The sequence below is a fragment of the Amblyomma americanum genome, chromosome 5 (genome assembly GCF_052857255.1).
Source record: "Amblyomma americanum isolate KBUSLIRL-KWMA chromosome 5, ASM5285725v1, whole genome shotgun sequence".
In the NCBI taxonomy this organism is placed as follows: domain Eukaryota; kingdom Metazoa; phylum Arthropoda; class Arachnida; order Ixodida; family Ixodidae; genus Amblyomma; species Amblyomma americanum.
The window spans coordinates 8,630,341-8,655,636 of NC_135501.1; the positions used below are offsets into that span (position 1 = coordinate 8,630,341).

Genomic DNA, 25,296 nt, shown 5'->3' on the forward strand with positions numbered 1-25,296 from the left:
AATCCCTTTGATCTGTTAGTCTAATCTGCAGTATATAGTCTGTTAACCTGATGTAGCGGCTTTCATGCCACGTGCTGGGTTCGAAGTGATAATGGGATGAGTATCATGCTTGAGCGGAACTGTATAAATATGCCACTTCTCCTTAGAATAAACAGTTGGTTGTGTGCGCATGTGGTGTCTCTTGTCTGTGTCCTGATTTGCGCAGCCGTTCATTTCATTAACCTAATCTGTGTGCGCTTATGTTTTGCCTGCATAAATAGTTGAAAACACGCAAATGGCGTCATCTGCCATAGATGCTGTGGCGGTGCTCACATGCGTGTTGAGGGCGGCCGCTGTAAGAAGGAGGAAGGTATATCTGTGGCAAGCCTCCTCTACTCAAGAAGGGATCACCTTGGGCACGATGTCCTTGAAAGAGTTGCGCCGCATGGGTTTGGGCGACAGTGGAGCAGCTGTCTGGGCAGCAGCAGCCAGCTCCTCGGGGGGCTCTGGCAACTTGTGCACCAGAATCGGCTTCTGGGGACGCCGGTTGCGCAGTGCGGGCGACGAGCGGGTGCTGGCATCACAGGGCGGTTCCTCCTCCTCCTCCTCCCCCTTGGGGATCAGCACCACCTGCGTTACATCCAGGCCTGTCTGTTCGTGGCTGCCCCAACTCAGGCTGGTTGGTTCGCAGATTGGCTAGGCATACAGCATAACAGTCAGCGATGAAAACACTGTGCAACAAGTCTGATTATTTCTTTCCCATGATCTCGTACTGAGCGAGGAACAACGCTTTATCACGTTACATGGGTCTGTCAGACAGCACCAATAAACAAAAAACCAACACCGGAGCAGTGGGAGGCTGCGCTGTCCTGCTCGAAGCCTGAAGAACAGCTCCAGCTGATTGACAGGGCTCGCCGTTTGGGCAACCGACTGAAAGACCCCCTCCTACTCAGCGAGGATCCTCCTTCACAATAAAGTTTTTCATTCATTCATTCCTACATAGGCATCCATTTCTGAATGGTTAGCATAAAAGTCCGTGAACCGCAGTGTTTGTTCAAAGACTGCAACGCTTTTTTTTTTTTTTCAGCGCGCTTATGTGAGGCAGGAAACTAAGTTTTTTGTCGAAAGTTATGCCAAGGAATTTGTGTTCATTTTTCACCGGTAGTTCAGTTTCGTTTAGGTCTAATGCGGGATCTGTTTGTAGGCGCCATTTTAGTGAGAAAATAATGGCCATGTTTTCTGTGCAGAAAACCGGAAACCATTTCTGTGTGTTGTGTTGGGTTTTATGGCACATAGGCAGCTAAGGCCATCATGCACCAAGCTCAAGGTATAGAATTGGTTGTCTGTAGAATGTTTAGGAATATGAAAAATCCTCGATGGTGTATATGGCCTAAAAATATTGAACTGCCTTGTAGTAACAGAGAAGAAGAAATCTAGAAATAGCCAATGGTAAAAGCCCCAGAGAAGGTCAGGTAGCCTCAGCGGCTATCCTTGGCTGGGCAAGGATACTGAGGCTCCCAACCAATGAAATAAAAAGCCTCAGCCTTCTTCTCAGGAATGACAAAGTGCCTGAGGTGTATCATGTACTAAAGCAAACCAGTGGTTCAAGATTTACAGTTTTTAAAGAACCCCTGCTTTTTTAAAAAAGCTAGAAACGGAATGTATGTTAACAATGGCATCATCATTTAAGAGCAGTGCTGGATGAAAAGGAATGCATTCATTATAAAATTGAGTAAAATACTTTTTTCTTAGCGTTTCCAATTGTAAACATGAAAATAAAATGTGATTAACCGTAAGATCATCTCCGCATTCGCAATTAGGTTTGTCTTGTTTTGTTAGCAGGAAGTTGTGCGGAAGGTGCATGTGACCTATCCGGAGACGGCATAAAATCACTTCCTTAAAACGTTGCTGGTGCACACAATTTAAGTTCACCTAAAACTGGGCTTACCAAGTGTAGTTTATTTATTACTCACTTCGCCATTCCATTCCGACTGCCATCTTTCTCTTAATTTATGCTGTACTAAGCTTATGCAATCCTTAAAAGGTATATTTACTTTTTTTATGCCCTTGCCACGAGCTTTCGCAGTGCAGAAATGAGCCCTGTCGTTGCCTCTTATTCCGTCATGACTGGGAACCCAGCAGAACTTTATGTTTTGTCCTCAAGCTGTGGCTGTTACTATCTTGTGTATGATGTCACCAAGAATCAAGAGTGACTGCATTTCTTGGGTGCAAAGCTATAAGTATACTGAAGGAGTCTGTGTAAAGAATACTGTTGGTAAAGTTCTCGTTTTCTATTTTTTCTACGGCCACACATACTGCGTAACATTCTGCAGTGAAGATGGATGAGCACTGTGGAAGTCGTACTGTTTTCTCCGACTTCCCTCGGACCAATGCGCCCCCTAGGTAAACGTCCATTTTTGAACCATCTGTATAAAACTGCGTAAAACTACTGTATTTTTCTTCAAGTGCATGAAATTCTTGTACTATATATTGTTGCGGAGTTTGTTTTTTAGAAAATTGTACCATGGAGGCAGTGGATCTCGTCTTCGAGCAATGTCAGATAATGTATCTAGTACGCCGAGGTTTTGGCACATCTCTTCAAGACGCAGGAGGAGTGGCCTGATAGCGAGCGGTTTGTTGTTAAACAGCGTTCTAGATGGGCACTTTGTGACTACAGTTAAACCTGTCTATAACGAACCTCCGTACAACGAATTCCTCGATTTTACGAAGTTTTTCTATTCCCCGTCTCCAGTCCCATAGAAATCCATGTATTTGTGACCTCAAAGTAACAAAGTGGCCGTGCGAGAGAACCTCCAAATAACGAATTTGCCCCGTCGACCGCCTCGTCTTTTTTCCCCATATTTTAAGAACATAGAGCTAAATTGTGCCAATTGCTTCGTTAGTTAATGATCAAGAACGATGAACGCCTCAAAAAAACATTCGCAGCGGCGGCGAGCGAGCATCATCACCCGTCCGCTCGGTGGTGATGATGATAATGCACAGGCGCCGCTTTATTGCTTCCGTGCCGGCAGCGCCACTCTTTGGCCGCTGGAGAAATCACTTCACTTCGTATGCGTGACACTAGGTGGCACTACACGCGTTTCTAAAAAAAACTTGTTTTCAGCTGGCGCTTTCCGAATCTGTTTCTTTGTTCCCTTCGCCGTGCCGGCGTGTGCGTGCTTTGTTCTCGACTTCGTATATCTGTGCGCCGGGTCGCGTTAGTGCTTTGACACATCGAGAATGAATGCGTCTACGAAGAAACGGAAAATATTGTCTCTTGAGGACAAAATTGCTATTCTGGACGCCGTTGCTGCAGGCGAAAAAAAGAAGGATGTAGCTGCCAGATTTGAAATCCCAGCCAGCTCTCTCTCTACGATACTCAACGCGAAAGATGCAATTCGCGGTGCAGTGGAGTCCGGTACTAGCGGCAAAAAGAAGAAGCTAAAGCCGTCAACATACACCGACGTGGACAAGGCTGTGTTCACATGGTTCATGGACATGAGAGCTAGAAATCTTCCTATCAGCGGCGCTCTCTTGCAGCAAAAGGCACGGGATTACGCCTGTATCTTGGGATTTCATGACCTAAAGGCGAGCAACGGATGGCTTCAAGGCTTCAAAAACAGGTATGGCATCGTTGGAAAGATAACAAGTGGTGAGTCCTCTTCTGCGGACAGCGATGCTGCCAATTCTTGGGTCGAAGAGAAACTGCCAGCAATTTTGGAGCGCTACGACGCGACCGAAGTGTACAACTGTGACGAGACCGCTCTTTTTTATCAGTTGCTTCCAAACCGCACCCTGAGCCTGAAAGGCGACGTCTGCCATGGAGGCAAGCAGAGTAAACTTCGTTTAACTGTTTTGCTGTGTGTTAACTCGGACGGGACTGACAAGCGCGTCCCACTGGTTATCGGTAAGAGTGCCCGCCCCAGGTGCTTCAAAGGAACACACCGGATGCCCGTGAAATACGTAGCCAACACGAAAGCGTGGATGACGCGAGCCATATTTGGTGACTGGCTGAAAGCGTTTAATGGAGACATCAAGAAGCAAGGCCGCAGAATTTGCTTATTCTTAGATAACTGTTCTGCGCACCATGTTGAAGGCCTCGACCTTTCAAATATAGAACTGCAGTATTTTCCCGAGAACTGCACTTCACTAATACAGCCCCTTGACAAAGGAATTATCAAAAGCGTGAAGTGCAGCTACCGGCGTAGACTGATCCAAATGCTGCTTCTGAACATTCGTCTTCAGCGGCAAATGAAAGTGGACATTTTCCAAGCAGTTGAAATGATTGAAGCATCGTGGCGAGAAACAAGTGCGGACATTATCGCCAACTGTTTCAGAAAAGCCCACGTAACGAAAGAAGTTCACGCTGCGCAAACTGACGAAGAGGAGCACTTAGGAGTGGAGCCTTCAGGGCCGCCCAATCTCGCCGAAGCTTGGGGTTTACTGCGCGTGAATGGAGCAGCCCCGGATGACGTGCAGCTCTGCGACTTTTTGTATGCAGACGACTGTGCCGTGACTACAGAGGAGATGTCGGATGAGGCGCTGGTTGAAAGTGTCCGATGTCAGACCGACAATGATGGATCTCCAGAGGTCGAGTCACCATGTGAGATGCCTTCAACAAATGAAGTGTTGAATGCCATCGACGTTTTGCGGCGCGTCGCGGGCTCGCTGGACGATGGCGGTACAGCATTAAATACCTTGATGTGCTACGAGCGATCAGTGGTGCCGACCCTCATCAACAAACAGCAGAGCAAAATCACTCGTTTCTTTTCAGTGCAATAAATGTATTCTAGGCCATTTCAATGGCCTCGATTTTCACTTTGGTTTCGCTTCTGTATTTATTTTTCAAACTTTCTCGCGGAAACTGCATATAGCGAAAACATCCCTATAACGAATATTTTTCGGCCTTTTTCAATTTCGTTATATCCAGGTTTAACTGTATTGGGTAACATAGGTGTTTGAGCAGTGAATGGATTTTTAAAATGCATGAGCATGTGAGCATGGTTCTTCTATCTGTAAGTGACGGTTCGTTGATTTCTACATAAAGACTATTTATGGGTGACGTTCTGTAAGCACCAGAGGAAAGACGCAAACCTAAATTATGTATTGGATCTAGTCGTTTCAAGTACGAAAGTCTCACTGACCCGTAAACTATGGACCTCCTTCACCCCGCGACGTCACGAAAATGAGGTGGCGCTGATGTTAGCAGCGACTTTCGCATGGTAGGCAAAACAAGTTCCGCTTGCCCGTGCCTACCGCAGCTGCCGCAGTTAGCGGCGACTGCTTCAAGCCTGTGCACTGCAGAAGCAGCATATATTGACCAGCTGCGTCACTGCTAGATCCGCGTAGTAGCATAAAAAAAATTAAATTAGCCTCGATAGGTTTCTCGCGCATAAATGCCGCATTCGGAAACTGGCTAACAGGCATTGGGCCACGGTAGTAAAGCACGAAGTCTGGGAGTCGATAGGCACTGCCACTCAATGCACTTAATAGCATGCAAGTTACTGCATTCATTCACCTGAACTTCAGGATAGTAGGCTGATAATTGCTCAAAGAAAAAAAGACATATGTAGCTGCACACGTACTTATCACCTTGAGCCGGAGTGCACGGGGCGCCGACAGGTTCACTCGCCCCCAAGGAATGCGTTTTTTTGTTAATAGCACACCATGTTTAAATGGCGCGTTTTGTGACATTTAATAGTTACTTGAAACTGTTTCTTGATATGACGACGTAATTATTTCATTCGAGTAGAAAGAAGTCTGGTAAGTTGTGTCAATCTTGCGCGGTCGCGTTGGTGTGCTTAGAATAGCGTACCTTAAGTGTGCTAAACGCCATTATTTTCATTGTATCATGCATGTGTCATGTTTCATGAGGTAATACATGATCGCGAAGCTTGTTTGCAAAGAAGCAGCCGCAGGCGTGCTACTAACAGACACGTGGTGAGATTGAGAGGGGACGCGGCATGAAAAGTGTTTTCGTTATTCATGCATGCGATATGTAACTAAACTTGGTGCAAATATGAAATTCCTACGCTAGTTTCAGTCATTCCTTTTATTCATAGCTATACCTGGTGCAGTTCTAGGCAATTATAATTAACACCGTCGTCAAGTCCCCCCAAGGTCTCAAATAATTGAGCAGATAGTGCGCAGTTTTTTTATGCCAGCATGTACATAAAGCCCTATTCTGTATGATGACACGATTAGTTCTTTTTCTATATGATCAGTACTTATACATGCATAGTTACATGAAAACGTTTCTTACAAAAAATAACACAATAATGCACGTGTAGGGAAAAAAATCGAGAGATTTATTACGCTCCTCAACGTCTCAGGAATAGTTTGCGACAAATGGAATCATTTGATTTTCATGCGAATTATGAAGGTGAGTGATCCAGTCGCAGAAAATGTGAGAGGTCACAAAACGAACCTTAAAGTTTATTCCCTCGTTTATGGCATCTTCGCTTTCGCTTTGGTCAAAGAAATGCGGCACTGAAATCAAAGAAATTACCTCACAATTTTTGACGACCACACTTCTAAAAAGCGTAATTTATAAATTTGTACTCAATATTTTGCTATAATTTTTCATCACGAAACTAGACTTCAGGGCTAGGAAAGGAAATAATTCTATAAATCAAAAATTTTCAGCAAATCGATCAGCTTAACAAGAGGACAAGTCGGCCTGGCTGGTGCGTGGTCATGCGGCTAAAAACAGCGCTAAGCGAGACAGGAGATCGGGGACACGACGCTGTCCCCACTTTTCGCGCAGCGCGACACGTACGTATGTCAGCAGACGATGAGCGCATGTCTGCTCCGACGAAACAACGCCAGCACTTCCGCTTACTACTGTCCCGAAGTAAAATCATTCCGGCTAGTGCAGAGTGTCAAAACTTGTTTTATTCAATGCCTAGCGCATAAATAAACGGCAGGAACGCTTTCTACATGTTTACTACTAACCATATATACAATACACAGTGGCAAACTATTTCTCTTTATAGGCCGCACGTGGACAACGCGAGCTCGTGTACTTCGACAAATTACTAAGTTGGAAGCATCAACCATTACTATGATTCGCAGAAACTGGAAACGCGCCTACAAGCCTTGAAAACCCGCGCTCAACACCTATCCGCGACGCCACTCCCCGACCTTTTGCCTACCACGAGCTCGCTAGCGACTGCAGCGCCACCTCGTTTGTTTACAAACATGCAGGAGGTCCATACATCCGTAGTCTAACGTGGAGCGTACCACTGAGCGATAAATTAGTAAAAGACATGTCCTGTCAGCACCCCAACGTTTACGTGACAGTACTTTTAGAGTATATTTAGGGATCCGCAGGCTTTCTTTTTCAGTGCGTTTATATGAGGCAGGAAATTGAGCTTTTTGTCAAAAGTTATCCCTAGAAATTTGTGCTCATTTTTGACGGGTAACTGTGTTCCGTTCAGGTGCATAAATGTGTCGGCTTGTATGCCTCATTCCAGTGAGAAAAGGGTGGCTACTGTTTTCTGTGTGGAAAACTGGAAACCGTTCTCATCTGCCCATGTCACTAATCTGTTCATTGTCAGCTGTATTTGTCTCTCGCATGTTGCTACGTTTGAGGACATGCAGGCTAGTTGAAGATTATCAACGTAAACTAAATACAGGATAGACTTTGGGATTATTTTACTTATGGAATTCATTTTTATAATAAACAATGTTGTATTTGACAGCTTATACATGAAATGTAACTCTGCCATGAGGCTTTCTCGGCACTGCGACGGACGTACCGAGCTTTTGCTCTTGCCTCTTTAAAACGTACCGAGGTTCTCATGCGTAGCGTACCTGCGAGACTTGCCCCAAGCTTTATTTTGCTGTTTTTTTTGCTTCCTTGCATTCCTTTGTCCACCACACTCTGCTTTTGCCGCACCACTCCTGAAGACTAAGGAATAGCTAAGTGTACGGGATTAATTATACAATTCGTGAGCATTTCGTTTATCTCATCGATGCTAAGGTTTTCTAGAACTATATCATCTAAATTGGCTTGTGCTCTAAAAATTTCCCAGTCTGCTAAATGCAGCTTCCAACGTCGCGGTTTAGTTGGTATGATTTCTGGTGCAGATATCAAACTGATTAATACAGGAAGGTGATCGCTGCCATATGGGTTGTCGATAACGTCCCATTTAAAATCGTTAAAAACAGATGGCGAACTAAAAGACAAATCTAAACATCTAAACAGCTCACTTTACCCAAGGTTGGAGAGCAGTATGTGGCCTTTTCCGTGTTCAAAAAACATATATTGTTTGTGAGAATAACATCTTTGATTGTTTGCCCCCCTAGAGTGGCAGCGCTCACTTCCCCAAAAAAAGGGGAGTGAGCATTAAAATCCCCAACTACCAGATATGGCTCTGGAAGTTCATCTATCAGTTCATGGACTGTTAATGTAAAAGGTGGAGGAATGTATACAGTGAAAGCTCGTTAATTCGACCCCCGTTAATTCGGACAACCGGATAATAATTCGACCTGCAAGCATGGTCCCTACAATTATATATAGGAGTCTATGGGGCAAAACTCTCGTTAATTCGGACAAATTTTACCGTCCATCGGTTAATTCGACCTATTTCCACGGCCCGCCAAGAGCGGCGCTACTGTAAAGTTGGAAAAAAAGAATGTAGCATAGGCCATCCGTACGGTCATCGTCATCAGCAGTGCGAGAGAGGGCGAGGGAAGCAAGGTTAGCAGTGGCCGAAGCGCCCGGTGTCTTTCTTTGTGCTTCGTTGCCTCTTGCAGTCGTGCTCAGTCGTCGTGTTAACCCTATCTTCAGCAAGTCTCGTTTTGGCGTGTGTCGTCGTTGCCCCGTGTTTCTTGCTGCTACGATCGCGGTTATTGAACCCTAACACGCCTTTTCTGGATACGATTGCGTGCTTTGCCAGCGTGTTTACTGTGCTGTTTTCGAGTGCGTAGCGCGCCGTGCCTGCACGCCTCGCCATCGCGTCCTGCTCCGATGGCGACACCGGCAAAGCGGCCGAAGTACAACCAGGCGAAGGACCTAGCCACGAAAGTGGAAATATTGAAGGTGCTGAAGGATGGTGTTTCACGCTCTGACGTGATGGTCAAGTATGATGTTAAAAGAACCACCTTGGCCACTTACGTGAAGAATGAAAACAGCATTATGGAGGCGTTTGACAGTGAAGCCTACGGTGACAAAAGGAAACGACTGCGGACTGCGGCCCACCCGGAACTCGAAGAAGCCGTAATGCGATGGATTAGAAACGCACGTGAGGCCTACCTCCATGTGAGTGGGCCATTAATTTGTGCCCAGGCTGAAAGGTTAGCCACAAAAATGAACCTTGAAGAGTTCAAAGCTTCTGAAGGTTGGCTTGCTCGCTTCAGAAGCCGTCACAATCTGACTTTTAAGAGTGTGTGTGGCGAAAGAGCATCCGTGGACGAAGACAGGATCGAGGAGTGGCGGATCACCGGGCTTCGTGAACACCTAGCTGCGTACGACGCTCCGAATATATTTAACGCCGACGAAACAGCACTTTTCCTTAAAGCACTCCCGGATAAGACTATCACCTTTAAAGGTGACCCCTGCACAGCAGGGAAAAGAAGCAAGAAAGGGTTACTGTTGTGGGAGTTTTGGAGTGCCGTACCCTTCCCGGGCCGGCGGGGCACGCCGTGGAGAAGCAGGAAAGCAAAAGCTTTCCTCCTTCCCCACGGGCGAGTAGCCAGATGCTCTGCTCGAGAGCGCTGCGCTGCCTCCTTCCTCAAAAAACCGGTCGCAAGCGCGCACCGCCAGGCGCCGCCGGAGCGGTCGCTGATTGGCCGAATGTGACAACGGGCAAGTGCGCCGAGATCGGCGGGTACCGGTCGTGGCCAGAGAGAGACTTCAGCGAGCCGCGACAGCGAGAGGACGTCAGGTAATTACCTCCCTTCTTCCCTCTTTGTTGTCGCCATCTTGCCCCGTCAGCCGCACGACCAAGCCAGACGGCAAGGGTCACAGATCAAGATTCAAGCAGCCAGCGACTTCGGAGAACCCAATAAACGTTTGGCCCCGGGCAAAGCGTCCTGTTCGGTGCTGTGTTTATTTCGCATTTCTGCTGCGCCGCCGTGAGAACGGCCGCGCGTGGTGTGCGATACCGGGAGCTCGGAGTTCACGGCCTAGACCTCAAAGGAGGCTCGACGGCTTAGTAAGAACCCCCACAACTGGCGCCTCAACGTGGTTCTCACGCGCAGACGCGCTTGAGCAACTCGCTCCCGGCGAACATGGCGGATCCGCAGTCTACACTGCCTGATCTGATGTGGCTCACAGAGCTCGGCCAGGGGCCTAGGGAACGCCCTGCCCCAGGCACTCCTGCAGCGGAATCAGCTCAACGGACGGGACGACACACCGTCGCAGGCGCGACATACGCAACACCGTGGACACCGGAAAACTCCGCCAGATGCCACGGTACCAGCACGCCAGGCCTTGGCACTCACCCATCATCGGCGCGTGCCGCCTGGGAACAGGCGAGCACATCGCCCTCCGTCTCACACCTTCCAAACGGCACAGCCGAGACCGCGCCACATGCGACGAGTCACCATCATCACGGCTCCTGACACGAGACACCCGCAAACGCGGCAAATCTCGCCGAAGTTCTGGCCAGCGCGTTACAGCAAGCGCTGCAATCCGCACAGCCCAGCCCGCGGATCGGAACTCCGATCCCCAAGTACAGTGGCTACAGCGATCAAACGAGCGCTAACCACTTTTTGCTGGCTGTCGACCAGAACGGTCAAACAACAGGCACGAGTGAGCGTGATATGCTTCGGAGAGTGATCCCTGTTGCGCTTGGCGATCAGGCCGCTCGGTGGCACCGGTTGGTCGGCCACACCGCGAGCACGATGGCCGATTTCCGCAGGATGTTCAGGGAGGAGTTCCTTCCTTACGACTACCAGCTGCGGATGCGGCGGGAGTTGGAGCTGCGCACGCAAGCCCCTGACGAATCTCTGGTCGAGTACGTCAGGGCAATGCAGGAGCTTTACGCCTACGCCGATCCCGGAGCTTTGAACGCGGAGCGAGTGGAAAGGGTAGTCCGACAGAGCTACCCCACGTTTGCTCTCTATCTGCGGGGAAATCGCTACGGAGACTTGAACGAGCTAGCTGTGGAAGCGCGCCGGGTACAAACCGAAATCTCGGCAGCCCGCGCGTACCGGCCCCCACCACCTCCATCGGAATCACTGGAGCCCAGCTGCGCCTGGAACGGCAGCACCCGCCCACGAAGTGAGTCCGCTCGGGCACCGGCTCAAGGCGCGCTTTTCGAAGTCTCGGATCGCACCTTGGATCCCTACTCATACGGGCTCAGGGCAACAGAGGTCACACGGCCGGGAGTCTGGTCAGCCTCTCGCCAACCGACCGACAGAGATTCCCAAGGTCGGTCAAACGATCGCGAAGGGATTACGCCTCCAGACGGACAGCGTCACCGGGTAGAAATGCCGGTTCGGAACGCGCTCACGGATGGCCGTGCGCGAGAGCAGCCTCGTCCGTCCCTGTACCATGCACGGAACTCTGTGCGCTGTTTCAACTGTGACCAAGCGGGTCACATTGCACGGGCGTGCCCTGCCGGGCCGGGAAACCAGGCAGGCCGCCGGTAATGGCGCCAGCGGCCGTGGCGGAACCGGGCGATGCAGCCGCAATCGCGGCCTCTTCGCTGTTCAGGGTTGGAACACCGATCAGTGTGAGTGCTCCGTTCATAGAACTTGCAATCGCAGGATTTACGTTCAAAGCACTGTTCGACACTGGCACGAGCACATTGCTCATCGGAGACGAGGTCGTCTCTCATCTGAGACGGAAGGGCATTCAGCTGCGAAAGCGCAACGTGCCCCTCCGACTTGCGCGCGGAGAGGCGTGCTCCGGCGGTGATGCGCGTCTTGTCGTGCGCTGGAATCAGCGTAAACGACGACACCGCTTCATTCACTTGCCTGAACTCACGGTCCCCGCCATTCTCGGACGAGATTTCTTGGCAAAATAGGGAATCGTAGTTGACATCGGCAACGGCGGCTACCGGGAAAGCCCGTTCATGCCACTCAAGCCGTTCGCTACCGCGCCCGCCGCGACTGATCGGATGTCTAACGCCGAAGGGGAGATGAGGAATGCCTCCCGAGAGAACAACGCTCCCCCCCAGCCGCTGGAGTCAGTGGCTGCGGCCTGTCCCCGACCCCGCGCCTTTTGTGCGGACAAGGACGACAAATTACACGGTCTCCGAACGCGGGTGACTTGACGGAGCGTGAGCGCGGCCGCATATTCACCTTGTTAAGCGACTTCGAGGAGATATTTACAGACCGCCCCGGCTGCACGCAACTGGTGCAGCCCCGCATCGAAACAGGGGACGCACAGCCTTGGAAATCCAATCCCAGACCGGTCAGCCCCGCCAAACGGCAGGCGATTCACGCGGCGCTGCAAGAGCTGCTCGATACGGGCATTGTTCGTCGTTCAGCGAGTCCCTGGGGGTTCCCAGTCGTACTCGTCCCCAAAAAGGACGGTAGCTCGCGCTTGTGCGTGGACTACAGGCGATTGAATGCAGTCACGCAGAAAGATGCGTACCCCTTCCCAAGCATTGACGATATCGTCTCAAACCTCGGCGGAGCGAGGTATTTTTCTACTCTGGACGCCAGCAAGGGCTATCTCCAGGTAGAGATGCGACCAGGCGACGAGTGCAAAACGGCATTCACATGCCACAAGGGTCTCTACGAGTTCGTTAGGATGCCCTTCGGTTTGTCTGGAAGCCCAAGCACCTTTCAGCGGCTGACTGACCGTGTGCTCGGCGACGCCAAATGGCATCACGCCCTCGCCTACCTGGACGACATCGTCATCTACTCCCGCACCTTCGAGGAGCCCCTCGATCATCTCGGGGATGTCTTGGGAAAGCTCAGAGAAGCAGGCATCACACTCAACCCCGCCAAAGCGCAGCTGTGCAGAGCGGAAGTGAGCCTACTCGGCTACCGCGTGCGGCACGGACAGGTGTCCCCGGACCCGGAGAAGCTTCGCTCGATCCTGGAATTTCCAGCGCCGAACGACGTGAAGGCCGTGCGCCGCTTTCTCGGGATGGTCGGCTACTACCGCCAGTTCATTCCTAACTGCATACGCCTGCAAGCCCCCCTGACAAAGCTGCTAAGGAAGGCAGCCCTGTGGGAATGGGGAGAGGAGCAGACGAGTTTTCGTCAACTGGCTCAGGCCATCGCCGACACCACGTCACTGAAACTGCCAGACCTAAACAGGCCATTCGACCTAAACAGGCCATTCGTGATCCAGAGAGATGCCTGCGATTTCGGAGTGGGCGCAGTGTTACTCCAGATGGAGGACGAACAACTCCGACCCGTGGCATTTGCCAGCCGTGCGCTGACGCCGGCCGAGCGCAACTACTCAGTGACGGAGAAAGAATGCTTGGCAATCATCTACGCACTACGAAAATTCGAGATGTACGTAGAAGGAACCAAGTTCACGGTCGAAACCGACTACATGGCATTGACATGGCTAACCCGCCTTCATGAGCCGAGCGGGAGGCTCACGCGTTGGGCCCTGATGCTACAGCGCTTCGAGTTCGAAGTGCGGTACCGAAAAGGGGCCACAAACGTGGTTGCTGACGCGCTGTCGCGCGCGCCGGTGAATGACCTGTCCCCAGGCGGTGGAGAGAAGCCGCCGCAGCAACTTCCCCACGCATCGGGAGAGCTGAGCCGAGGGGATAAAGATCTCGCTCGATTGCACGCGCATCTCGTCGGTGTGCAGGTCCCCATCGAGCGGGCATTCAGCAGAGAAGAGCTTATCAAGGCTCAGCAGGAGACTCGTACTGTCGGAGGCTGGTCGCCGGTCTTAGTGAAGAGACAGACCGCCCGACGAATCTAGTCAAAGGGCGCCTGGGAACCGCAGCAAATGCGGTAGGCGCGAGCTCTAGTGCAGCTTGCAGTGCTGCGAGTGAGCTGGAGAGTTTCCTGCTTGATGCTGACGGACCTTTGCTGAAAATACGTGCCAAGCAAAAGAGGACTCAAACGAGTGCTTCAAAGCCGTCATCCCGCACCAGCTCAGGCAAGCTGTGATGCAGCATTACCACGATGCGGACGGCCATGGGAGCGCGCCAAAGACATGGAAGAAACTCTGTCGGTTTGCTACCTGGCCTGGAATGAAGGTTGAAGTACGCAAATACATACAAACCTGCCATGTCTGTCAAGAGAGAAAGCCGAGAGGGGGAAGGGCGCCCGGCTTGCTTCAGCCGATCGTGAGCACAAATCCATGGGAAATCGTGGTGTGCGACCTGATCGGACCGCTGCCGCGCAGCAAAAGAGTTAGTGACTGCGACATTGCAACTAGCGTGGAAAGCACAAGGACCGGGGCAAAAGGAACAGACGAGACAGCCTGTTCCTTTTGCCTCTGTCCTTGTGCTTTCCACGCTAGTTGCAATGTCGCAGTCACTAACGAATACACACCAACTAGCCCAACTGTCTTCCATGAGCAGCAAAAGAGGGCACAGATTTGTGCTGGCGGTCACTTGCCACTTCAGCGGGATCGCTGAACTCTATCCGCTGCGAAAAGCCACTACGAAGGAGATCCTGGCGAGAATCTCAGGATTATTCTGCCGTTTCGGGTTCCCCGACCGGTTGATCACCGACAATGCATCGTACTTCACGTCAAAGGTTTTTCGTGACACGTGCGCAGCAATGGGAGTACGACAGCAGAAAACGACGTGCTATCATCCACAGTCCAATGTGACAGAGCGTCGCAATCGCGATGTGAAACCTTTGCTCGGGGCATACGCCCAGACGCACAGCAACTGGGACGAGCACCTCGACGCCATCACCTTCGCACTGCGAACGAGCGAAAACCGCTCTACGGGCTTCACGCCGGCTTTCCTGATGTTCGGGAGGGAGTTACAGACGCCAACGGACATTGTCCTTGCCAAAATGAGGGATGCTGCTCCGGCCCAGACGGCAGCTGCTGACTACGCGCGGCGTGTGCGAAAACGCATAGAAAACGCAGTGAAGGAGACCAGCCGCAATCGCGCGAGAGCCAGGGCGAGCCAGAAGGCGGCCTATGATCGAACGCATCGGGACTTGGAATTCCAAGTGGGAGATTTGGCTCTCAAACGCAACCACGTGCTCAGCGATGCGAGCACGGGATTTGCGGCAGGCCTCGCGCCCAAATGGGTCGGCCCATTCATCGTTGCTGAGAAGCTGTCGCCACTTAACTACAAGCTGAGGGGTCCGAACTCGGCTCGACTCAGCGGGCCCATCCATGTAGGGGAGCTAAAAAGGTACTTCCAAAGGGAAGCCGCCGTGGAGAGAGAGGTTCCGGCCACGCGAAATCGCGGGGAAAGGTCGCTGACCCCGACGCACCCCTACAATACCCGCAGCAAGCGAAAGCGCTGCTAAGGGGACAACGGGGCGAAGGGTGCCCGAGCCGTGCCGAAGGCTGATTAGCGGACGAAGGACGGAGGGACCCCGGAAGATTGCACCGACCGGAGAAAAGGGATGGCCGAGGCCGCAAAGAGGTCAATGGACTTCAATATTCCCAGAAGGGGACCATGCGATGACCCCCGCCAACCCCTGCTCCTCAGTCGAACCGTGACTTTTCCAAATGGCAAGCTGCGACATATTAGACCCGAAGAAAAGAGCCAATGGGGAGCTCAAATGTGTTTCCCAGAGGACACTGCGGGAGGACGGTCGTCAGCCCCCAGTGACCGCGGCGCTCACTTCGAACGCACCACCATGGAGGCAGCCTATCAAGTGTCGGTGGGGCGAGCTTCCGGGCATGAGTGTCCAGCTGACCACCAGCGGCAACGGGCTCGCCGGCCATCGGCACGAAGAACTCGGGACCAGCCGGTGCCGCGGCCCCACGCAGGACCCCTGCCGCGACCGCGGCAGCACGGAGACCGCGTCGGACGCAGGGGCGATGAGACGAAAAGCGGCGCAGCGGCCACAAGCAGGGCCACGGCCGCGACCGCGGCAGCACGGAGGCCGCGGTGCAGCGGAGTACCACGCCGGCGGCCCGCAAGCACCTGACCCCTATCACCAGCTTTCGGGGGCCGCGCCCGCACCTCGCCACCCAGATCGGGCAGCCGGGCGCCGAGGACCCGCTTCGGCCGGGACAGCCGGACCCCGGTGTCGGTCCGTCGCCACCTGGGCGCATCAGGCCGGCGATGCGCCACCGCGCTCATACGTAAGCGTGGCGCCGTGGGACCGACAGCTGCAGGTGGAGGCGGGCCTGGCGCGGGAGCGGGTCCCTTCCATTTTCCGGGGCAACACCATCACAGACCACCTGGCGGCGCACCCGGAAGCCGTGATGCCACCGGAGCAGACGGCCGCCTACTGCCCGGAGTGCGGCGGCTTGATCGTCAGCCGGCGCACACACGTCTCCTCCAGCTACCACCGGCAGCGGCTGGAGGGGAGCAGCCTGGACGGCGAGGTGGTGCGGGCCCTGAGGGCGCGGGACCCTGTGTTTGCAGCCAGGGTGCTTTGGATGGAGGTCGCCCCGGAGTCCCGAGCCCTGGTCGCACCACCCGGGCCAGGGACCGCGCCTCCTGCTGCGACGCCAACCCCAGCAGACGACATCGGAGCCCTTGTTCTGGATTTCGATCTGCTGGGGGACTTGTAACTTGGAAGCGGCCAATAAAGGTAAAGGCTTTAATGAGATCATTGCAGTCTACCGTCCGCTGAACTCAGGGGACGTTCGGTCTTTAGGGAGGAGGAGTGTGGGAGTTTCGGAGTGCCGTACCCTTCCCGGGCCGGCGGGGCGCGCCGTGGAGAAGCAGGAAAGCGGAAGCTTTCCTCCTTCCCCACGGGCAAGTAGCCAGATGGTCTGCTCGAGAGCGCTGTGCCGCCTCCTTCCTCAAAAAACCGGTCGCAAGCGCGCACCGCCAGGCGCCGCCGGAGCGGTCGCTGATTGGCTGAATGTGACAACAGGCAAGTGCGCCGAGATCGGCAGGTACCGGTCGTGGCCGGAGAGAGACTTCAGCGAGCCGCGACAGCGAGAGGACGTCAGGTAATTACCTCCCTTCTTCCCTCTTTGTTGTCGCCATCTTGCCCCGTCAGCTGCACGACCAAGCCAGACGGCAAGGGTCACAGATCAAGATTCAAGCAGCCAGCGACTTGGGAGAACCCAATAAACGTTTGACCCCGGGCAAAGCGTCCTGTTCCGTGCTGTGTTTATTTCGCATTTCTGCTGCGCCGCCGTAAAACGGCCGCGCGTGGTGTGCGATACCGGGAGCTCTGAGTTCACGGCCTAGACCTCAAAGTAGGCTCGACGGCTTAGTAAGAACCCCCACACTGTGCTACTTGCCGCCAACATGACGGGAACAGAGCGTCTGCCTCTCCTAGTGATCGGAAAGGCTCAGAAGCCGAGGTGCTTCAAGAACGCGCGGTGCCTTCCGGTTGAATACCAAGCCAACAGGAAGGCTTGGATGACGTCCAGCATATTTCAGTCCTGGCTTCATCAAATGGATCGGCGTTTTCGAGCTGAGAAACGGAAGGTCCTCATGGTTGTGGACAATTGCAGTGCTCACTGCAAGGTGTCGGGCCTGGAATGGATTAAGCTTGTGTTCCTCCCGCCGAATACAACCGCAGCCCTTCAGCCCATGGACCAGGGCATAATCCAGCATATAAAATGCAAGTACAGAAAGCATGTATTACAGCGCATGCTTCTCTGTATGGAAGCTGGGAAGAAGTACGACCTTACGCTCCTCAGCGCTTTGAACATTCTGGCGCACGAATGGGCCAACACGCCTATAGCAGTTATTGCGAACCGCTTTCGGCACAGCGGTTTTGTGCAACCGAACTGCGGTGTGGGGGAACTGCCGACAGAAGCAGCTGACGCAACCACAGAAGACGACAGCTGTTTCGACAGTGTTTTGCCTCCTGCCGTGCGGCTCGCGGATTACGTGTCCATCGATGATGGTGTCGCCATTGCCGGTCAGCTGACCGAGGACGAACTCATCCAAGAAATGACAGGCGCCGACAACGACGATTCGTCGGAAGATGACAGTTGTGAGCACCTGCCCCAAACGCCGAAGCGCACGGTGAAAGAAGCCGCAGAAGCCTTGTCCGTGCTGGAAGACTTCTGTGAACAAATTCCGGATGGTTCGCGTGCCGCGGAGCATCTGGCAGCTGTTAGAGCTATTGTAGCCGCTCAAATTCGCCCGAAAAAGCAGACGACGATAACAAACTTCTTTGCCAAACAAATAAAGGTATGTCATGCTGGGGCAAATTTCATGTTTTTTGTGGTTCATTCGATATTTCGACATTCAGTTAATTCGACAATTTTCCGCGGTCCCGTCAGTGTCGAATTAACGAGCTTTTACTGTACGGAACAGATTGTTAGTGTTTTATAGCTGACGATGCTGACTGCAACCGCCTCAAATTTTATATTGAGCTTGATTTCTTGAGCAGGGGCACCGCTTTGAACGACTATCGCGATGCCTCCCGACAGTCGATTTGCCTGCTCTCGATCGCGTCTAAAAGTTTTCTAATGTTTCAGGATATGCACATGTTGTGGACCAAGATTGGTCTCCTGAAGACATAACTATGGGTAACATTGACCGTAAAATATGTGTTATGTCACTGTAATTCTGCGGAAGTCCTCTACAATTCCAGTGAATTAAAAAGCCATGTTTATGCTTTTGAGAGGAAATAAAAGGCGATTTACTTAGGTGGTGGGACCGTTATAAGGGGGCCTGTCTTTTTTTCGCTCAAGAGAGCTGGAAGGCACCGCTGCAGAGCGGGCGGACTGGGGGTTACATCCATCACCTCGCCAGAGGTGCTGGGGGACCGTGCAGCAGTGGTTGTATTAGTTTCAGGCCTCCCCTGACGGGGGGAAGTCCTGCAGGATGCTAACCCACTGTCCGTCGCTCCCTGCTTTGACAATGGCAGGGCAGCTTTCGCTGACCCTGCCTGGGGTGTGGATGGCCCTGCCATAGGCTCGGTGGGAGTGGCCTTGGCAGGTGCCGGAGTGCTGTGTGGTGCTACGCGCTTCCGCACCACATCAGCGAAGTTTTGTTTTGCTGTGAAAGAGAATGTGTTCATAAGCGCAAAAGCGCCTTCTCACTTCTTTAAATGAAATGTTTTCCTTCGTCTTTATGGTGATTATCTCTTTTTCTTTCTTCCAGTACAGACACTCCCTGGAATAGGCAGCATGATCTCCATCACAGTTTATGCAGCGCGGGGCTGCATCACATTCATCACAATGGTGATCCTTCGAGGCACATTTTGTGCAAGTTTTGCGAGCGCGGCAAATCTGAGTCGTGGCCGAACCTTTGACAACTGAAATATCTGCGGGGGTTAGGTATATATGGTTTTACGTTAACTTTCAAATATCCCACTCGATGGTGTCGGGCAATGTGCTGGTGTTTAAAGTAAGGATTAAGTGCTTTGTGTCTATTTCCTTATTGTCCTTCCCTATCTTGATTCGGTGCACATCTATGACGTCTTGGTCGCTGAGCCCTTCGAGCATCTCATTTTCAGTGATGTGTACAAAATCAATTTCTGATATTACACCACGGACAGTGTTAAGTGATCGATGTGCTGTTATGGAGACCGGGATGTCCCCTATAGAAGCAGTGTTTGAAACTTTCGAGCAGTGGATGCACTCACGTAGTTCAAGTAGAAGGTGGCCGCTGGCCATTTTTGAGACCTTGTAGCCAGGGCCCAAGGTATCGGTTAAACATTTAGACACAAGGAATGGAGATATTATTCTTGCTTGTTTTTCATCGCTTTGACTGTGGATTACGTGAAAATTGGTGAATGTTGGTTTCTTTTTGGTAAAAAAATCAGCTGCTTCGTTCCACCCTCTCTTGAGAGAGCGATCTCGTTTTGAAAGGAGGGGAGCCATAAAAACATATTGTTTTTCGGTCATGGTGCCAGCCACCCACCACGGAGTCCAACAAGGGGACGGAACAGGAACTTGAAAGCAAGTCCTGCCCACGCCAGCTGTACACATCAACTATAACCAAATACGACGCAACGCAGGGTAGTTGGTCACACAAGGTTAACCCTCACCGCCAGGAAAAAAGGAAAAACCAAGAAGTGAGTAGGAGATAGGAGAGTTGTGAGACAGAGATAGGAAAGTGAAAGATGGAGAGGAGGATAGGAAAAGGCAACTGCCGATTCCCCCCGGTCAGATCAGGCCGGAGGTGCCGTCTACAGGAAGCTGAGACCAAAGTGGTGTGTTGCCTTCGCCGAGGGGCCTTAAAGGTCCAAGCGCTCGGCATCAGCTCAACCACCAGAATCCCCTTTTTCCCACACACGGCGATGCCACGCACGACTCCCCATCATCCCCCTGCAAGGATGTCCCTGCGGTGGCTCAGGAACCCGTGGTTTCGCCACTCAGCAACATCTGCATGATGCAGATGCCACCCTGCGGGGATATATAGCGAAGGGAAAAGGGGCGGTAAATCGATAAGAGGGTTGCTCGGGCACCGAAATTCATAGAATAATCACGCCTGTGAGTAAAACATGTATTTGTGAAAGAAGAGCGGTGAAAGCCGATAGGGGGGGGGGGCTGTTGCGCTAACAACAGATAAACAGATAAACCCCGATGGAAGGTGAAGTAACAGGTGCCCAAATGAGGCTAAAATCTATGAAAATGGAAAGATGGGAGGTGACCCTGAAACTTCATAAAGTAATGCCAGAGTTTGAAGAATGCCACCCCACAGTCACCGCTCGATCTTTTATTCTCCTCACACTGGGCGTGGCCACCCTGCACCTCCCCAGGCATGCATTGCTTGACCTTTTTGATGCATGAACAAGCGTTTTTGCATCACAACGAATGAAGGGGAGATGTCGCTACTTTACAAAGGGGCTTTAGGAGGTGTAGATGGCCTTCAAGCAAAAAAACCATTCACCTAATGGAAAGTGAAGCCCAAAAGAGGCTAAAATATTTAAAACCGGAAGGCTGACAGGTGTAGAGGGCTTCTTCTCCTGTGTTTAAAGGAAGGGCCTTCAAGTGAAAAAGCATTAAAGCTAGTCTGGCAATAAAAGTGAGCCAAAAGCCTAAAAAAACCAGAAGTTAAAACAATAAAACACACTGATAAGGAGAGTTTGAGCCAAGTGACCAGCCATGCCCGGCTATGCTTGGGAACTTCAGAAAGACAGACAGACAGACTGTGTACTAACACAGTGGTCCTTGGCATGACGAAGTTTGAAGACGGCCCGCGTGTGTCTTTCCATGTTTCATTCCTTGTGTCTTGTTGCTTGTGCTGTTCTCTCACCCTGCAGGTGACCTTTGCAAAACCTGTTTTGAGGAGAGCCCCCCTTTGACCTATTTCTGAAAATTTATTTGCTCTTGTACTAACATTAGGACATTGGGGTCCCTATCTCCGTCATGCACACAAATGCTCACCTCAGCCTCCTCTTTGAACTCCACATGCTCGGGGCTATGCTGGGCCGGCCCTTGAGTCGGCGATGGGGGGCAGGCAGCCAGTGTTTCATTGGCCAGCGTTGGGACGCTGATTGGGGCCTCAGCCTCCGTAGGACTTTCCTTGACCTTGGTACGACCCCAGCGACCTTTGACCTTCTTGCTGCAGCCATCCCTGCAGTAAGCATTCTCTTCCTTCACACAGACGATTCCATGGGGGACAAACACATGTTAAAGATGGCCAGATATAATCAGCAGGTGTTCACCACGTCTTTTCACACAGGAAGCGTGCTATATTTGCAACTGTGCATACACATCAGTCCACAGAGGCAGCTAAATGAGAACAAGTGCAGTAGATTCACCACCACCAGCCTCAAACTAAGACTGCTCTACACCTGTCATTTTCTCTTGTCCACAAATTAGGCTCCAAGTTTCTGCCCCATAGGCAAGATACCAAACCAAATAATTGAGTACAGGCATGTGTAAGTAGTGGCTTTTTGGTTCGAGCAAATAGCAATTTTCTTCAAATAATTTCCGAGAGCATATTTCGTATATTATCAGCACACAAAAAGGCACATTAAAAAAAAGAGTGCAATGAAGCTTGTCACACTCACTGAAGCTATGTCTACTTTCTGCAAAAATGGCATTCGGGAATTAGGGGACCTGTATGCCGACCTATATATGGGGCTTCCAACTGCTGCTCTTAAGAGGCTTCTCCAGTGACAGTGTCCATAAGAAATACATGGGAGCTTTCAGAAGCTATATCATATCTAAATATGGTTTGATTTTCATGGGGTTTGTAGCAGCGTTTTCTTCTTCAAGAAATGTTGCAGACATTTTTTCTTAAGTTCTATTTTTTTTACAAATCAGAGGTAAATATCCAGAAAAATTGTGCTTTTAGCTATGTTGGTCTTTCATGTCATCTCGTGAAAGAACTAAGCAAAATATCAAAATTTCATCCACAACATTTCTTCCCTTTTTCTTTGATTGTTGTTTTTCTTTCTTGATTGTTGAGCCGCAATTTTCATCTATATCGAACCTAGTGTTTGCATTTTACACGCTCTGAATGTTGTGTATGTATTTTCTGTGGGGATTTGAAATTCCTGCCAAATTTAGCATGCCACGTGGCTCCATCTGGCGTCGGACAGTTTTGTTGCAACTATACTCCACCACCAACTTCTTGCTTAGCTGTGCTGGTGCACGCAGGTTTTTCTCAGAACCTGGACTTCTTTCTTTCCTTTTTTTCCTGCTTGGGCTGTAAAAGATTTCTGCTTTTCTACTTTGCCAGAGCTTGTGATGCGAAAATGAAGTGAAATGCAAGTGAAATGCATATTGCTGAGGCAATACGTTGCCTTGGCAATGTGGGCGTAGGGTGCCTCTCAAGCTGCATTCAAGCAGCTTTTTTCCCTGCATCCTCTCTCTCCCAGTGATACCTGTACCACTAAGAGCGAGAAATAAACTTCAACTCCAAGGCAACAACACAGAAAAGTTCCCCCCAACACCCCGCCGACACACAATAAGGCGCTGTTCGCAGCAAAACACTGGAAGACAGCCCCCCCCCCCCCCCCCCCCCCCCCCCATTCAGAACGATGTGGCAGAATAGCATTGTTCCTTCCGCAGCGCAGGCGTGCACACACGTGAGGACACATGTCCAGAATACAGCACCAAATACACCTCATAAAAGGCCCTCCAACCAATAGCGATGTTTACATGAACCAGACAGGCCAGGCTGAGTCGAGTTAATGAGTCGAAAACCAGTTACTGGGTTCATGTAAATGCGTGCCGAGTTGGGTCGGAAGTCGATGGGTCAGGTCCAGTCAGCTCCGCCACTAGGGGCAGGTTGACTCAACTCGACCCTGCCCCGATGTACTTCACTGCAGAGTCGAAAAGTCGGGTTAGTGGAAAGGGAGAGGATAAATGCCAACTTGCTTTTCGCGTGCGCCGTCGTGCCTCCGAAATGGCAGTGACTAATGGTGTCAACTGATTGTCACAACGTAGCGGTTAACCCCTTTTCACTGAGGCACTTGCCAATCACCTGCAATTTCATGCTATACTCGCGGTCAACTATCTATGGCCACATCAAGGGGAGAAAGAACAGTCTTCTTCCTTTTCCTGCTTAACCTCTGCTGCACTGCTACTGTGACGTCATGAGAACTGGTCGAAGCTAACTGGGGCATTCACTTCTGGGTCCAAACTAATGAAACAAGGATGTGTTGGATCGGCATCGGAACGCCTGTTCTCTAATGAATCTCTGGTTGAGAGCCACTCTTTTCGAATTCTCCTGCCGAACAGGCAGATCTCTTCCAAAATTCTCATGTTCTCAGTGTAGGTGCAGTCGACTGTACGCGGGTAAGCGTGGGTGCACCTTCTCTGCAGAAAAGAGCTCGCAGGTTTCCAAGCCCCCTACTTCAGAATACACATCCTAAAACAGCGCAAACAAGACAAGGGCAAAGGAAACGTACAACACGAGCGCTGACTTACAACTGGACCTTACTGAACAAAACGCGCATACGAAGGAAGTGGCAGATGTGATAAGAAGCAGTCGATGTCATAAGGTACAAAGGACCATAAAAGTGATAAAAAGCATGAGAGGGTGATAAGGTCAAAAAACACGATTAAATCTCAAAAGAGATGGTAAAAGTGAACAAAGCACATCGGATGACTACGTAGCTGTTAATGTCACATGGTGTAAAGAGCCATGAAAACAATAAAATATATCTAAAAAGTGAATGGCATATGAAGGTGACAAGGTTTTGCTGACAACTGCAATAACCTAAAATCAATAAACAGATACATGCAATGAACTTGGCATGCACGATCAACAAATTTAACAATATTCTTCTAAGAAGGCAAGTTCACTCCCAACTGTACACACAGACAAACTTGCACAAAGGGGAAGAGGTAATAAAAGAGCACATATCCTCATGGCAAAACGTAAAATTGTACATAGCAAAAGTCTGTTTCCATGTTTCTGAGCGCTCGTGTCGTTCCGTGTCTCTCCTTTGTGTCCTGTTTTGTTACACGCTGCTCTATTTTCATGGATCACCAACTCGCCCAACAAGCAACACTCCTGCAAGTAGATGATCCCTTTCAGATAAAAAGTTCCTGTAAGGCCACCGCTCTTTTCCGGCTGCGTCCTTTTGCAGGAGCCCCAACTAACGACATAGGCTATCGTCGGAGAGGCACCCGATGTCCCACAGCGTCCCGCAGTGCCTCCTGACCAAAGGCGTATTTCCAGGATGGCAATGATGAACATCTGTTAAGGCAAATATGCTGTACACACCCAAACCGTGGGAAAGCAGGGCCATTCCTTATCTGGTTTTCCGAAGCAGCAAAGAGCACTCAAAAGGGCAACTACGGCGCTTTTCTGGTAACGAGCGGCAAACAAGCCCATTCATTCTTATTATCCGTGTCCCGCCGTCGGTAGTGTGGTGGCTTCGTGGCCCTTTAACCTCCTCTTCTGTTGCTGACGGGCGACACGGACTGATGATGGGTGGGAGCACATCAGGCGTGTGGATACTCTTACTTGAGAGAGAGTGGTGGCGTATTTGTTTTTGATTTGGTTTATGTTGTTAACGAGATCCTGGGCTCGAGGCGAAGCCCAACCCACGGGCTAGTCCCCATCTCTCATGTTTTTTTTTTTTATTGGAGATTTGTTGCTTAGGGCAGGCCATTGAAAATTACCGCCCTTAGTCCTTTGTTAATTAAGTGTTTAAAAGCGCATGTGAATGGATGGAGGGCAGTCCAGTCCAGTCCAGTCTGAGCTGGGGCTCCATGCTTAGCATATAACGTGGTGCTACTTAGGCTCTAACCCGTCGGGTCGATGAGTAAAGTAGCGCAAAGTTTGTTCTTTTGTAAATTCATTTCTGCTTCTTCCGGTTTAACTCTCAGAATATGCATGCTGTAAATATATGCTCTGCTGTCATCATCTACAAGCACGCCTCCGGAGTGTCCATCCTCCTAGCCGAACAACA

General features: G+C 51.0%; 1 protein-coding gene across 23 annotated transcripts in view; it reads right to left on the minus strand.

The window, feature by feature from the left end:
* The window catches only part of LOC144132260 (uncharacterized), a 364,547-nt gene that overhangs the window by 288,783 nt on the left and 50,468 nt on the right, over positions 1–25,296 (minus strand). For 21 of the 23 annotated variants that reach the window (XM_077664547.1, XM_077664563.1, XM_077664561.1 and 18 more), the window contains exons 3-4: positions 21,308–21,497; positions 391–609 (exon numbers count right to left, since the gene is read on the minus strand). In XM_077664547.1, coding sequence (XP_077520673.1) covers positions 391–609; positions 21,308–21,497 — 409 coding nt within the window. The remainder of the gene's footprint in view (positions 1–390; positions 610–21,307; positions 21,498–25,296) is intronic. The other 2 variants (XM_077664566.1, XM_077664565.1) reach the window with 1 other exon arrangement.